This window comes from Podarcis pityusensis (assembly GCF_964106645.2).
Source record: "Podarcis pityusensis genome assembly, chromosome: 8".
Classification (NCBI taxonomy): domain Eukaryota; kingdom Metazoa; phylum Chordata; class Lepidosauria; order Squamata; family Lacertidae; genus Podarcis; species Podarcis pityusensis.
Window position 1 is genome coordinate 85,644,895 of NC_138033.1, and position 12,541 is coordinate 85,657,435.

Genomic DNA, 12,541 nt, shown 5'->3' on the forward strand with positions numbered 1-12,541 from the left:
GATGTGTGAACTGATTTTCATGGGGAAAACACTGGTGATTTGAGATTAGCAAGGCAACTCTTTGTGGCAACCCATTCACAAATGCAGCCTACCCCTAAAAGATGCATGAATTGGTCCTAAATGCATCGAAGGCCAGCAGATACTCACTTGGAGGTGGCAAGCAATCCAGGCGCCTCCTTTACAGCCAAGGTGGATGGTCCCAAGGTTGCAGCAATAGGCTTCCCTGCAGCTACTGCAAAAGGAAAAAAAGGAGTAAGAGGAGTCAGTTTCTGTTGCAGTATGTCTGAAGGACTGAAAAAGACCAAGCATCAACCTCCAATAACCCATAGCCTGACACTGCCGTGAAAGATGCAAGAAATACCACGTCACTATGTGACTCACTCAGCACATACAGCAGAGTAACAATTGAACTGGATTCTAGACTCCAAACAGCCTCACTGCCTCTAAAGCACCAGGCTGTCTAGTTTGGAAGCAGCAATCAGCACTCCTGCCTGCTGATTTAATTTATACTTATTTCCCTTGTTCTGTTATGCCAAACACCCTTCTTTCTTTACTACCTCTTAGCACTGGCCAATCATTCATAGCAGGGCTTGTCTCATATAAAATACACAGGAACAGAAGCAAGTTAAAATCACGCGTTTATTGCAGTGTTTTGGATACAAATGAAAATCTGTCTTGCACATTCCACCTGTCCACGTATGGTAAGAGGGAATTCTTGTTTGGTTCAAGTTTACTTCTGCATTTCATTATTGTCTGTGAAAAGAAATAAAGTTTGGATAATTAAAAAATTAAAAAGAGACAGAGACTTTCAAAGCTGATAAATTTATGCCCCAGTGATTAAACAGGGATTAGTTAATTTGTACAGTAAAAATAAATAAATAAATCTACTGTTGAATTAACTAAAGGGAAGATTTACAAAAGTATAACATTTTACAGCTTTGGAAGTCTCCATGTCCAGATGTGCTCAAACTATGTGAAGCCCTCTTCGTAGCAGGGTTGGCTCGATAGCCTACTCTTGCTTCCATTTTAAAAGCCTTAGCTGATTTATCCCCAATAAATGTTTCAAGTGTGGCTATCCTATCTTCTGGTTCACACTGAGCTTGGGCGCCCATGCAAATCACTAGACCACTCTAGAAGTAGTTCCCGTTTAGCAATGTGCTGCTGCTGTTACATCATGTGCTCATCAGCAAATTCAGTCATTCCCATTCAGGGTCCTTCCCTCATATGTGAGGGCAGTGAACCGAGATGTGCAATAGAGTGTGCACTCCTTCAGGGAGCTGTGGCCACTCCCAGCCCCTTACCAGCATACTTGTATAAGCCATGCACACATCCGCACAGTTGCTGCATCCAAACATGCTGCAGGTTGGGAAATCATTTGCAATCAACTACGTATTTCAGGCAATGAGAATGTTACAAAACAATAATCACACCTAGAAGCTGGCTATGCCAAGGAATTTGAAATCACAAAGGATCTTCCAATGGAAGTCAGCATCAGTCCTAGAAAGAGCTTTTCCTATGGGGGATCTTGAGCTCCCAGGTGGAAGATTTTGTGGGAAACACTTCAACCTGTTAGTTTTGGAAAAGCTAATGATATTGGCTCAGAAACCAAATGCCATGGACATCAGAAAGAAGAATATTTTTAAAAATTGAACAGACCACTGGCCAGGCCTTTAAAAATCAACATGCCCTAGACATATTCCACAAAGCTGTTTTCTGCCTCCCATCAACCACAGCTGTAAACTTAGTAGCCATGGCCCCCTGGTTACCATGCACTATGACGAGGGTAAGAGGCAGCCTTGTAAGCACCTTCCAGGGTTAGCTGAGGGCTTTCTTGGAGCTGCTGTTTGTGCCTTTCTTGCTCTCACTTTGCAGTGCAATCTGCAGAAATCCATACAAGGGGCCTCAGTTTTGTGATGGCCATGTCTTTCACAGCAATGCTTTATTAGTTTAGCTCACAGAGCAACTCTAACATAACTAGATCCCAACAAATTCTCCAACTCTAGCTTCAAAACACACCTGCATCCAAGAAACGTTAGAAAACAGTGCAGTTCCTCTTTTGTTTATAATGCTACTGCCAACTCAGAGCTGCTCATGAAAAATATTAGCTAATTATTCCCTGGAACTAATACAATGGCCTAAACCTTGCATGTCAGATGATAACATGTTTTAGGCACTTGCTCTGCACTGTCCCATACACTAGACCAAACCATTAATCCACCAGCCTAGCCTAGCACTCTCCCAACCAAAACGCCACGTAAGGCAATTGACACACATCTCCTGTGACCTTTAGACCCTCCCTCCTCATCACTGGTCACCTGTAAGTGAGCTATAGTTCCCAGGACTCACTTTCTGGCGGTGCCTCTAAGGGGGCTCCATTCCCTGTGTCAGCAGATTCTCCATGGGAGACGATGGTCACTTTGATTTTGGCTCGCTTGGAAGATTTGCTGCAGTGAGTTGGGCTGGGGGCCTGGTGCCTCTTCAGCTGCATTCGTACATCTTCTTTCTCCCTGGCCTCTGACTGCTGCTCTGAAGAGACTGAAACCAGAGAATACAAGACAGCTTGTTGAAACTAAGTGTACAGGGGAAACCTCACAACACAAACCTGTGCATGTGCCCAGACACATCCCTGCAGTTTCCTCCAGGCTACCCTGTGCAAAGTGTCATTTTGCTTCGCAGGCGACAAGAACCCTTCTTCTCTTTCTTTAAAGCTGTCACCTCACCTGCCAATCATCAGCATTAAATAGAAATTAATCAGGGGTGCCATTCAAGCTGCAAACTAGGAGAAGGGAAGGAGGACTTGTAGGATATGGATGGAGGGGCCAACAGGTAAAGGAAGGAGAGATCAGTTACTGGAGAGGCATTGTGAGGTGCACTCATGAAATAGATGGACTTCATTTCAAAACACGTGAGATCTTTCCTAATGGATGTACCAGATTCCACAGCAGGGCTGCAATCCTAAGCAAACTTACTTGGAACTAACTCATTCTGAAATCACGAAGACTTCAGCCTAACAATTTTTTAACTTGGTATTAATCTTATTGCATTCAGCATGATTTATGTGCAAGTAAACATGGTTTACTTGTCAGATTCTCTCTGCCAATGCCTTCAACACACAACTTATGCTAGCTAGGTACTTTTTCCTTCCTACTGCATCACTCAGGCTTAGAGATAGAAGAGTGGTGTGTTTCAAGTCCCTAAAACCACACCCCTTTAGCAAAATTCAGAACTCTCTTCCTGGTTCAGACCAAACAGCAAACTGGACAGATGGCTTCATTACTGGATCTTTCTGGGAACCAAATGAGGTATTCACAAGAACCAACAATGTTGAACACCTTCTTCTCTGAACATCTCACAAACAGGGATTTTTTTCAAGTTTAAAGCCTACTCGCCCCCAATATGTTATCATTCCACAATGTGCAGATGCTAGAAAAGCCACAGCATTGAATAAGCGATATTTTTGCTCTATAGTGTTGGGCATTGATAGCTAATGGTACCAAGAACAGCTGAGAGTAAAGTTCAATATTTGTTTGTCCTGGATGAGGAGACAACCCATGAACCTGATTCGTGCCAGGCAGCCACTTTCACCAGGGCCATCAGCATGGAGTCAGTTTTCTGTTTACTAAGACAAAGAGTTAACACATTGCTTTGAAACCTGGTGCATGCTCTGCTCCGAAGTCACTCGAGACGTTTTGCTGAGAATGTGGAGAATCACTTAGAACAAAGCTGCCAAGGTGTGTGTTTGTGTGTGTGCACTCACAGTAGTCCAAAACAACCAAGAACTCCACACACGACTCCAGAGGTGACTAAGCTACAGCTCTCCAGATGCTGATGGACTCCAGCCCCAAACATCAGTGATGCTGGCCGGGGCTGATGGGAATAGGAGTCCAAACACATCTAGAGGTTAGCCACCACTGCTCTCTTCTGTTCACTAGCAGCTCAGAGCCACCAAATTAATGGAGCAGAAAGTGAATGCTGAGCCTGTTTCCAGGCTGAGGCACCCCAATAATTCTACGGGAACTCTGTTGGCTCTGCTGCTGCTCTGAGGTGAATGGGGATACCATTTTCAGACTAAACTTCTGTGCAGGCTGGGAAGGAAACTGACAACCTGCATTTGTTACGGTAGTCCAGCAAGTTCCAATTAACTGGCACTGTTTCCATGTATCCAGACTGCTGAAGAAAGCCAAGTCAAAACATAGCCATTGAATTGATGTAGCTGTACACATATCTTGTTTCTTTAATGAATAAACTAGCACCAAGCACTGTGTTTTACAAAATTAGTGAGAGCTGGCTACTTAGCTAATGTTATTTTCATAGTGTATATGGTACTTTTCACACACAATTCTACTCTGACATTTGTTTCGATTTCATTACTGTTGCTTTTGTTTAATAATGTTGTATGCACTTGTTCTAGGTGGGAATCAGGTCCTCCTGCCATGACAGGGAGGCTGCTGCATCCCCCATCGCTGAAAATCCACTGTGGAATTCAGTTCATACCATCAGATTACAGGAACAGGACATCAGAGCCACCAAAGCCATCTGGGGTAGGGAGCAAGCAGCCTCCTCCAGGTCAACCAGACAGCGAAGGGGCAGTAAACCTCAGGCAGGCCATGTCCCAAATGTGGCTCTCCAAACCTCTCCACCTGGCCTTTGGAATTCTCCCTAGGTCATGCCCCAAACTGGTCCTGCTTCACACCTCAAGTGTTTTTGCCTGGCTGGAATATGCCTTTGTACGTAATAATGCCTCATTTGTCTTGATGGATCAAAGAAAGAGAAGGGTGTGAGAGTCTGTGTAGAAGCTAGGCTACCAAACAAAGGTAAAATTTATTGCTCCACCTGCTTTTGCATCTGGCCCTGCCGACCAGTAGAATGCGGTCCTTGGAAGGCTGCCCAGAAGGAATCACCCTCACCTCAAAAAACCACCCTTATTAACACAAGGCCTATCAGAAATTCATTGCCATGCATTTATCAGGCCACACTTCCATCACAATGAAGCTTGGGCAAGGAATAATTCCTAGCGGATTGTAGCCCATGCTGGGTCATGATCTGTCTACCAGATCTGTCCCACTTTGCCATCTTTAATTTCTAGAGTTCAAAACCCACCAAGACCAGGTGGCAGGCAGCCTGCTGCCTCCTGAAGAACAGGTGGTAAAGCTAGCCTCACTGCAACACCCCAAACTTCCCCTGCCAGCTGTTCATCTCCCTCTTGTGGCAGCAGTTTGCAACTTCCAGGAGCACCATGGAAAAAGCAGGGCTGGAGCAGTTGGGCCGGTCCAGGCAGAAAATAGTTTTGTTTAGGCCCACTGCAAAAACTGCCTCCAGCAGTGATGAAATTTTCAAAGCTATGTAAAAAAGTGGGGCGGGTGGGTAGGAAAAGAAGGTGCTTCATACTCTCCACTGTCCTCTTCAGCTACTTCAGCTCCTGCTAAAGCAACAGGAGGAGTGGGAGAAGGCAGAAGAGGCCTCCAAACACTGCCAAAGCAGCGCAAGGAGGGAGAGAGGAGGGTGAGGGAAGAAGAGAGAGGCAGCAGAGGCAGAAAGTGAGGAGATACTCACCAAAGAGGCATGAAGAGGTGCCAGGAGGAAGAGATTTCCTCACCAGCATGTTTTGTTTCAGAAAGGCAGCAAACTGAGCTGAAATGAATCAGAGAAAATTACAGTCCTGCAGCTCATGTTTGGGGGGGGGCATCCCTCTGACCCACCATGAGAAGAGAAACTCTGCGGCTGGCTGGCAAGTAGATCCAAGAAGCATCTCTAACTGGCATGGCTGTAGCCCAGCCTCCCCCAACCCTTCAAAGAAGTGCTAGCCAGGGCTGATGGGACTGTCAACCGTTCAAAAACATCTGAAGGGCACCAGTTTGGTGCAGAATCCTATAGCATATTGCCTGTCACTGGGGCTTTGAGATTACCCACTCCACCCTAGCCAGCAGAACCAGGCAGCAACTTCTGTCAGAGACAGCAAAAACAGGTTTCTGAGTTGCTGTCTCTCTCCCTCACTGACTGCACTTTCAGCTATTGCCTGAGCAGGGTCACTTACTAATACAAATCACAGGAAGTCATTTCAGACATATTTAATTATAACTGCAAAACACTTGGCACAAACAACACACAACACATTAGGAAGCAAAATGTGACTGCTGATTGTCATTGTTTGGGGCTCAACACAGCAGCACTCCAAGCACCCACTCTTGAATGGAGGTATGTGGCATAAAGCCTGCTAGCACTGGCCAGCTGCTACAGTAAATTTACAGCTACCTTGAGAGTTTGAATTCTAACAAAACAAAGGAGTGACCATGCTGCCACACATGCACTTATTTTGATCTGCTGCTAGGATGTGCCTAAATCTGTAATTTAGAACAATCAAAGCATAAAGATTTATTTAGAGGGTGTTTAGCACTTACTGCTGCTTTTCTGAAGGAGTGATGCCTTCATACACAATTCAGTGTAGGTTTCACAATGAGACCTAGAATTTGAGTTGGCTGACAGCCACAAAGGCCAGAGTGACAAGGACCATAGGAGTCAAACAACAGGGCAATCTGTTTCAACCCTTGAAAAATGCTGTCTCTCCCCCACCCCATGACTTCATGTATTAGAGAAGGAGAACAGAGGCCAGACGGAGAAGGAGAAGGGGGACTATGAGAAAAGTAAGTTGCCCAGCCAATCTGGCACCAGCAATTTCCAGCTGCATCGGCTTTCACCAGCCTGGTGTTTTCCAGGAGTTGTAGGAGTTTTGGATGACAGCTCCAATCAGCCCAAGTGAGATCAGGCAAAGGGCTGCTGGAGCTGACAGGAGTTGTAGTCCAATATATCTGGATGGCAGCAAGTTGGCAAAGGCTGAGCTGCAATGTGCAACACAATCTCATCACAGGACAGTTGTGGGTCAAGTGGCAGCCAAGGTAGCCCAGCTAAGAACACAGGAAGCTCCTTAGCTCAAGTCTGGCTACCGGTCTATTTAGCTCTGTATATATTGTCTACTCTGACTGGCAGCAGCTCCCCGGGGTCTCAAGTTTTCCCAGACCCCCCACCACAGCTCCACTTTATCTGGAAGGAGGGTGGAACTGGGACCTTCTGCATGCATAGCTCATTGAGCTGTGACTCTCCACCCTTCTCTGATCAAGTTTCCTGCCCAGTTCTAATTTAGGGGATGACTGTAATGAGGATGGTATTGCTCCATTATCCTGCCCATTTGCTATACAGAGTGAATGGCAGCTCATCCTCCCTCCACAGCAGGCATGAAGCAAAGAAAGGGTAAAGCTTGGCAGCACTGAAACAAAGTCTGGGCTGAAACTCATCTGCTGCCAAAGACAAGAGTCCCAGCAGCAGAGATCTGCAATTAAAAGCTCAAGGGAAAGGATCTGTATTTTCAGGGACAAAGAGGAGGAGTGGTCGCTAGTGGGAGCTGGCAGGTCTGCTGAGCTGCACTGGGCACGCAGAAAACCAGATTGAAGATGAGAGAAAACTTCCTGCTCCGCCCTCCGCCAATCTATCATCGGTGCTGTTCTCTCCCTTGGAGTCACCTGCATTCACCTCACAGACCAAGCCACAAAGCACAGCCTTCACAAGCTTATCACCATGCAGGATGAAAGGCACCTGTTGAATATCTCTATCCCTCAACATACAAGACCATCACATATGCTTCTGATACTCCATTACCCAGTCAACTGATGAGGATACACAAATATATCTGCAGGGGCACATTATAAGCCTACAAAAGCCACAATCAGCAGCCGGAGAGCAGGAAGGAAACAAAAGCTACTAAACAGAAGACCCCAAAGGCCCATTAAAGCGGCTGTTTCTGATCTGGAGGAAGTGACCCCTTTCTGAAAGTGGTGTTGCTTGGAGTCAAAACCTGGAATGTTGCCCATTGCGCAGGCCCCAGTCTAAGCATTCCCAGGATGCGAAAAGCTGCCTCACAAAGACAAACAGGCAGACTTACCTTGAGCCTGCTTGTGGGTCAGCGCTGCTGCAGCAGCTTCTGTCCGCTGCACGGACCTCTTCAGCAACTGGGTAGCCCCAATCTGACTGGATTTCTGAACTGATGACACAGTGGCCATTTTAGCCTTAGGACTGGAGGTGGGGCTGCTGGATACGCTGGAGAGGTCCTGCCCAAGGGAAAAAGCCCCCCCACCCCAAATACCATTATAGGTGCACTATAATGAACATGTTTAGTAATGCTTAGGATCGTGGACTTGGAAAACTAATGACATGGCAAGCAATGGACCCCAACACCTCCCTGCTCTCATGACTGAGTCCCATCCCTGCTACTGGCTCCTTTAATCCTCCAAAGAATTCTGAATCCTTGCTTCTCTACCCATGGGTCTCACTATCAGCCCCCCTCCACCACCCTTCATATACAGGGCTCGTTGCATCCCTCAGTTCCATGCTCACATCTCACAAGTATGACAAATGCCCTCAGAACCTAAGTGACCCTTATTATAAAAGCTGGAAATTTGTTTTTTAGAAAGCTAAATGCGAGAAAGAAGAGCAGACTAAGGTGAGCACATTTAATCTATGTTTCTAAATGTGGCTGGCCATGCTCCTGTGGTATAGGGTTCCAAAAGTGGACCTGAGAATTGTGTGGGCAATGCCTGGGAAAATCTAAAGCTGCAGTGTGAAGGTGCCAGAATCTTTCTTCTTTTGGCACATTCTGCTGTTGTCACTGCAACTCTTTGCAAGCACACATGCTTTCCCCATCACTGTCATTACCTCTGATCCAGAAGGTGAAGCCGGGACCTTGGCTGCAGGGGAGGCTGGCCGGCTGCTTCTTTCTGGCATGTCAAAGGACAGATCCCGCCTGGCCAAATCACGTGTTGTTTTCTTCTTCTTCTCAGCGTCTAGGTCCCGAGGGTCAGAGCCCGAATGGCTGTCTGCCCGGGTGAGCACTCCAGTTAGGAAGTCAGCGATCTCATCCTGCAGAGGCATGAAGACAGGGTTAGGTTCTTAAGAGCATCCACAAAGTAAACATGCAAATGGTCTAAATGAATCTTATTGTAGTTCAAATTATTTGCCAACTCTCTCTCTCTCTCTATATGTATATATATGCGAGGCCACAACTCCCAGTCCTTCCCTTTATACTTACTTTTACTATTCTTATGCCAACAGAAAATTTAATGTGCTGAAATGTGCTAAGGGGGCCTTCAGAGCAATAGAAGGGATTATGTGCTGGTCCCTGCAGAAGGACCTCTGCCAAAGAGGGCAATGTAGAGATTTGCTTTCCACTGTGTGGCAGCACAGCGATGAAGACGCAATGCAGCAGGAAGCCATATGGAAGATTAGGGAATTACGGCAGGAGTGACCAGCCTCTTGGTAGGCTTCCACACATGACTGAGCGATGGCACTTTTGCACCCTGCTAAAACAGGAGACAGTCAGTCTTATACTGGAGGCCTGAAACCATTTCCTGCCCTGGCACAGCTTTGTTGCCAGCCTGTGACACCCTTGGATCCCTCCCAGCAGTGGTGACTCTTGTCTCAAGTAAGCACAATTGCTTTTGGATAGGTTCAAGTGTTTCTCTTGCAACTGACAAGGGACGAAGAGACAAGGGTTTGAGAACCTTTGGATTCTGCCCATCAAGACCCAAGAGTAGACTGGGCAGGACTTGAAATGCGGAAGCGTGGCTAGGTGCGTCAGGTGAGGGCTTACACCGTACTTACACCACTATAAGTAGTCCCATTGAACTTAATGAACTAACAGGTGAATAAATTCCACTGAGTCTACTCTGAATAGGACTGAGTTGAATAAAATCATAGAATTGTCGAGCTGGAAGGTACCCTCAAGGGTCATCTAGTCCAACCCCCCGCAATGCAAGAATCCCTGGCAGAGAGCCATCGAATCTGTTTAAAAATGGAGGAGAGTCCACCACCTTCCAAGGTAGCCCATTCCACTGTTGAAACTACCCTCCATGTTTTGGACCACAGCTCCCATCAGTCCCAGTACCATATGGCAGTACTGGCTGCAGCTGGTGGGAGCCATAGTCCAAACATCTGGATGACCTCAGGTTAGGGTTGGCTTTTTGCCAAAATTATTTAGCACAGAGAAGTGATTAGGACCTCATAATTTATGTCATGTACTTGAGTAGGGAGATCTGTTTACCTGTATACACCTGTCCACCATGCTCTGAGTCAGGCCTTCTGATTTCTTTTTGGCTTTGCTAATCCTATTATTAAGAAAAACAGAAAATCTGTCAAAGCACACACTTCCTTTTATTTCCTTCTCCTTCCCAATTCACAGTCAGAAAGCTGATAGTAGCAGATGACCCCTGAAGGTCAATCTGGTATTACCGATGTTTTTGTCAACTTTGGACAAAGTTACCTGCTCTGGATTTCTATGGAATCAAGGCTGACTTGACTTAACTGACTAGAAGCGACACTTGCTTTTCACCAAATACAAACACCAAGAATGCTGATTAAATCTACTGGCAAATGCCAGGGGACTAAGCTAGCCTGTCCACTATGAACTGCACGTCCCATTGTTCAAACTGTTCACATTATGTGCCCCCATTTTCTTGTGTACCTTAGCTTCCTAACTTATGGCAGTGAATTATGGGCAGATGCTTTTTGTACAGAAAGTTCCAGGTCCAGTCTCTGGCATCTCCAGCTAAGGGGTGCTTGGGTGAACGACACTGGCAGATGGATGGAGGGACTTATCAGTCTGACTCAGTGTTAAGGTAGCTTCATGTGTGCGTCGGTGTCGTTTCAAAGTTTAAATCAAGACATACATGCCAACTCCTAGGTGCTGAGATCCCTTTGACCTCCCACAGAATATCTGAGGGGGGTGGGCTACCCAAAGTTGCTGGGCATTGCCACTCAAATGGTGTGCATGCACCACATCATGTGACTGATTGTGTGCAACGGGGCTCACCTCCCCCCCCCCCAGCATTTTATTCAAGTTGACACTCCTGAATCAAAATTTGTTTGAGTTTATCTGCAGCAGGGATGGAGAAACCTCCGGCTTTGCGGAAGGGGAAATGGGGCACTCAAAGCTTTTCACCACACTCTTTCCCCAGCCCACAGCCCTTGCTGGTCCTACTTTGCACCTTTCTTGAGAGTTTGCACCTCTGGACTCTGATAATGCCTTCTGCTGGTCTAGATGAAGGATAGCGAGGAGTATGTGCTTATAGGCTACTGTGCAAAGGTAAGATTTAGATTCCTTGCTCTACCCATTTTTGCCTCTGGCTCTGTCCACCAACTGGCATACAGCCCCCAAAGATTGCCCAGAAAAGAGTGTGGTCCACGGGCTGAAAAAGTTTCCCCAGACCCACTCTAAGAACATTAAGAACCTGCTGGATCAGAGCACTGGCCCACCTAGTCCAGCCTCCTGTTCTCACAGGGGCCACCCAGATCCCCGAGGGAAACCCGCAAGCAGCACTGGAGCACAAGCGCATTCTCCCCATTTTGGGTTTCCAGGAACGGGTATTCAGGAACATTGCTGCCTCCAACTATGGAGGCAGAGCATAGCCATCGTAGCTAGTAGCAACCGACAGCCCACTCCTCCATTAATTTGTCTAATCCACTTTTAAGGCCGTCCAGGTAGGTGGCCATCACTGACTCCTTGGAGGGGGGAGCAAGTTCCAGAGGTTTTATTCATTATTTATTTATTTAACAAAATTTATACACTGCTTGATTGTAAAAAAACAAACTTCAAAGCGGTTTACAAAAGTGGTTTAAAACCTCTAAGCAGGAAGCAGTTTTAACTTTGCAGGTCAACATACAGTATCCCTAACCGAGGTTCTTTTTTTAACAAAGAACCTCATGGCCTGGATCTAACAATAAACCCGCCCTGGCTGAACACACCTCAGATTATCATCAGCTCCTCCAACCACGACTAGGCTGTTCTCAGCTCGAAGCTTCTCCCGGAAATCTTCCATGGCTTCACTATTGCACTGAAGGGAGTTCTGACCAATCACAAAAAGAACTGGAGTCTTCATGTCCAGAAGTGGGTCATCAACATCCTGTTGCGCAAAACAACACATCTCTTAGTTTTAGAAGTGATAAGGAGGGTACACTTTGCTGCTGCTGGGCAGAATGCAAGAGCAACCTTCATATCTGCTACATATTTTTAAAGTAGGGAACCAACATGCAAAGCATTCCTGGTATGTTGTTGGTAATGTAGCCAAAAAGCAATCCACTCCTCACGCCATGCTGTAAAACCAGTTTATTAGCTGACAATTTCAAATTTAGCAATTTCATGCTTACCCCTCTGGGCCCATCCACAGTTAAGAGAGGGAACCCAAGACACACAACAGCACTGACATCCTCCATCACTGAAACCTAGACATGGAAACAAAGGGGTCATATTTCTATAACTACTACAGGATATGTTTAGCCTGGTAAATAAAAAACTAAGAGGAGATATGATAGCCATCTTCAAATATCTCAAGGGTTGCCACATGAGCTTGTTTTCTCCTGCTCTGGAGGGTATTACCCAAACCAATGGCTTCAAGAACTTTCTGAGGGCAAGAGCTGTTCAACAGTGGAAGAGCCTCCCTCAGAAGGCGGTGGACAATCCTTCCCTGGAGGTGTTTACGCAGAGGTTGGATGGCCACCT

At 46.3% G+C, this 12,541-nt stretch overlaps 1 protein-coding gene across 7 annotated transcripts in view; it reads right to left on the reverse strand.

The window, feature by feature from the left end:
• Positions 1–12,541, reverse strand: part of KANSL3 (KAT8 regulatory NSL complex subunit 3) — a 31,557-nt gene that overhangs the window by 9,622 nt on the left and 9,394 nt on the right. For 6 of the 7 annotated variants that reach the window (XM_081017312.1, XM_081017309.1, XM_081017308.1 and 3 more), the window contains exons 10-17: positions 12,190–12,264; positions 11,788–11,945; positions 10,088–10,151; positions 8,704–8,907; positions 7,934–8,099; positions 5,554–5,631; positions 2,347–2,535; positions 148–232 (exon numbers count right to left, since the gene is read on the reverse strand). In XM_081017312.1, the coding sequence (XP_080873438.1) occupies positions 148–232; positions 2,347–2,535; positions 5,554–5,631; positions 7,934–8,099; positions 8,704–8,907; positions 10,088–10,151; positions 11,788–11,945; positions 12,190–12,264 (1,019 nt within the window). The remainder of the gene's footprint in view (positions 1–147; positions 233–2,346; positions 2,536–5,553; positions 5,632–7,933; positions 8,100–8,703; positions 8,908–10,087; positions 10,152–11,787; positions 11,946–12,189; positions 12,265–12,541) is intronic. The other variant, XM_081017313.1, reaches the window with a different exon arrangement.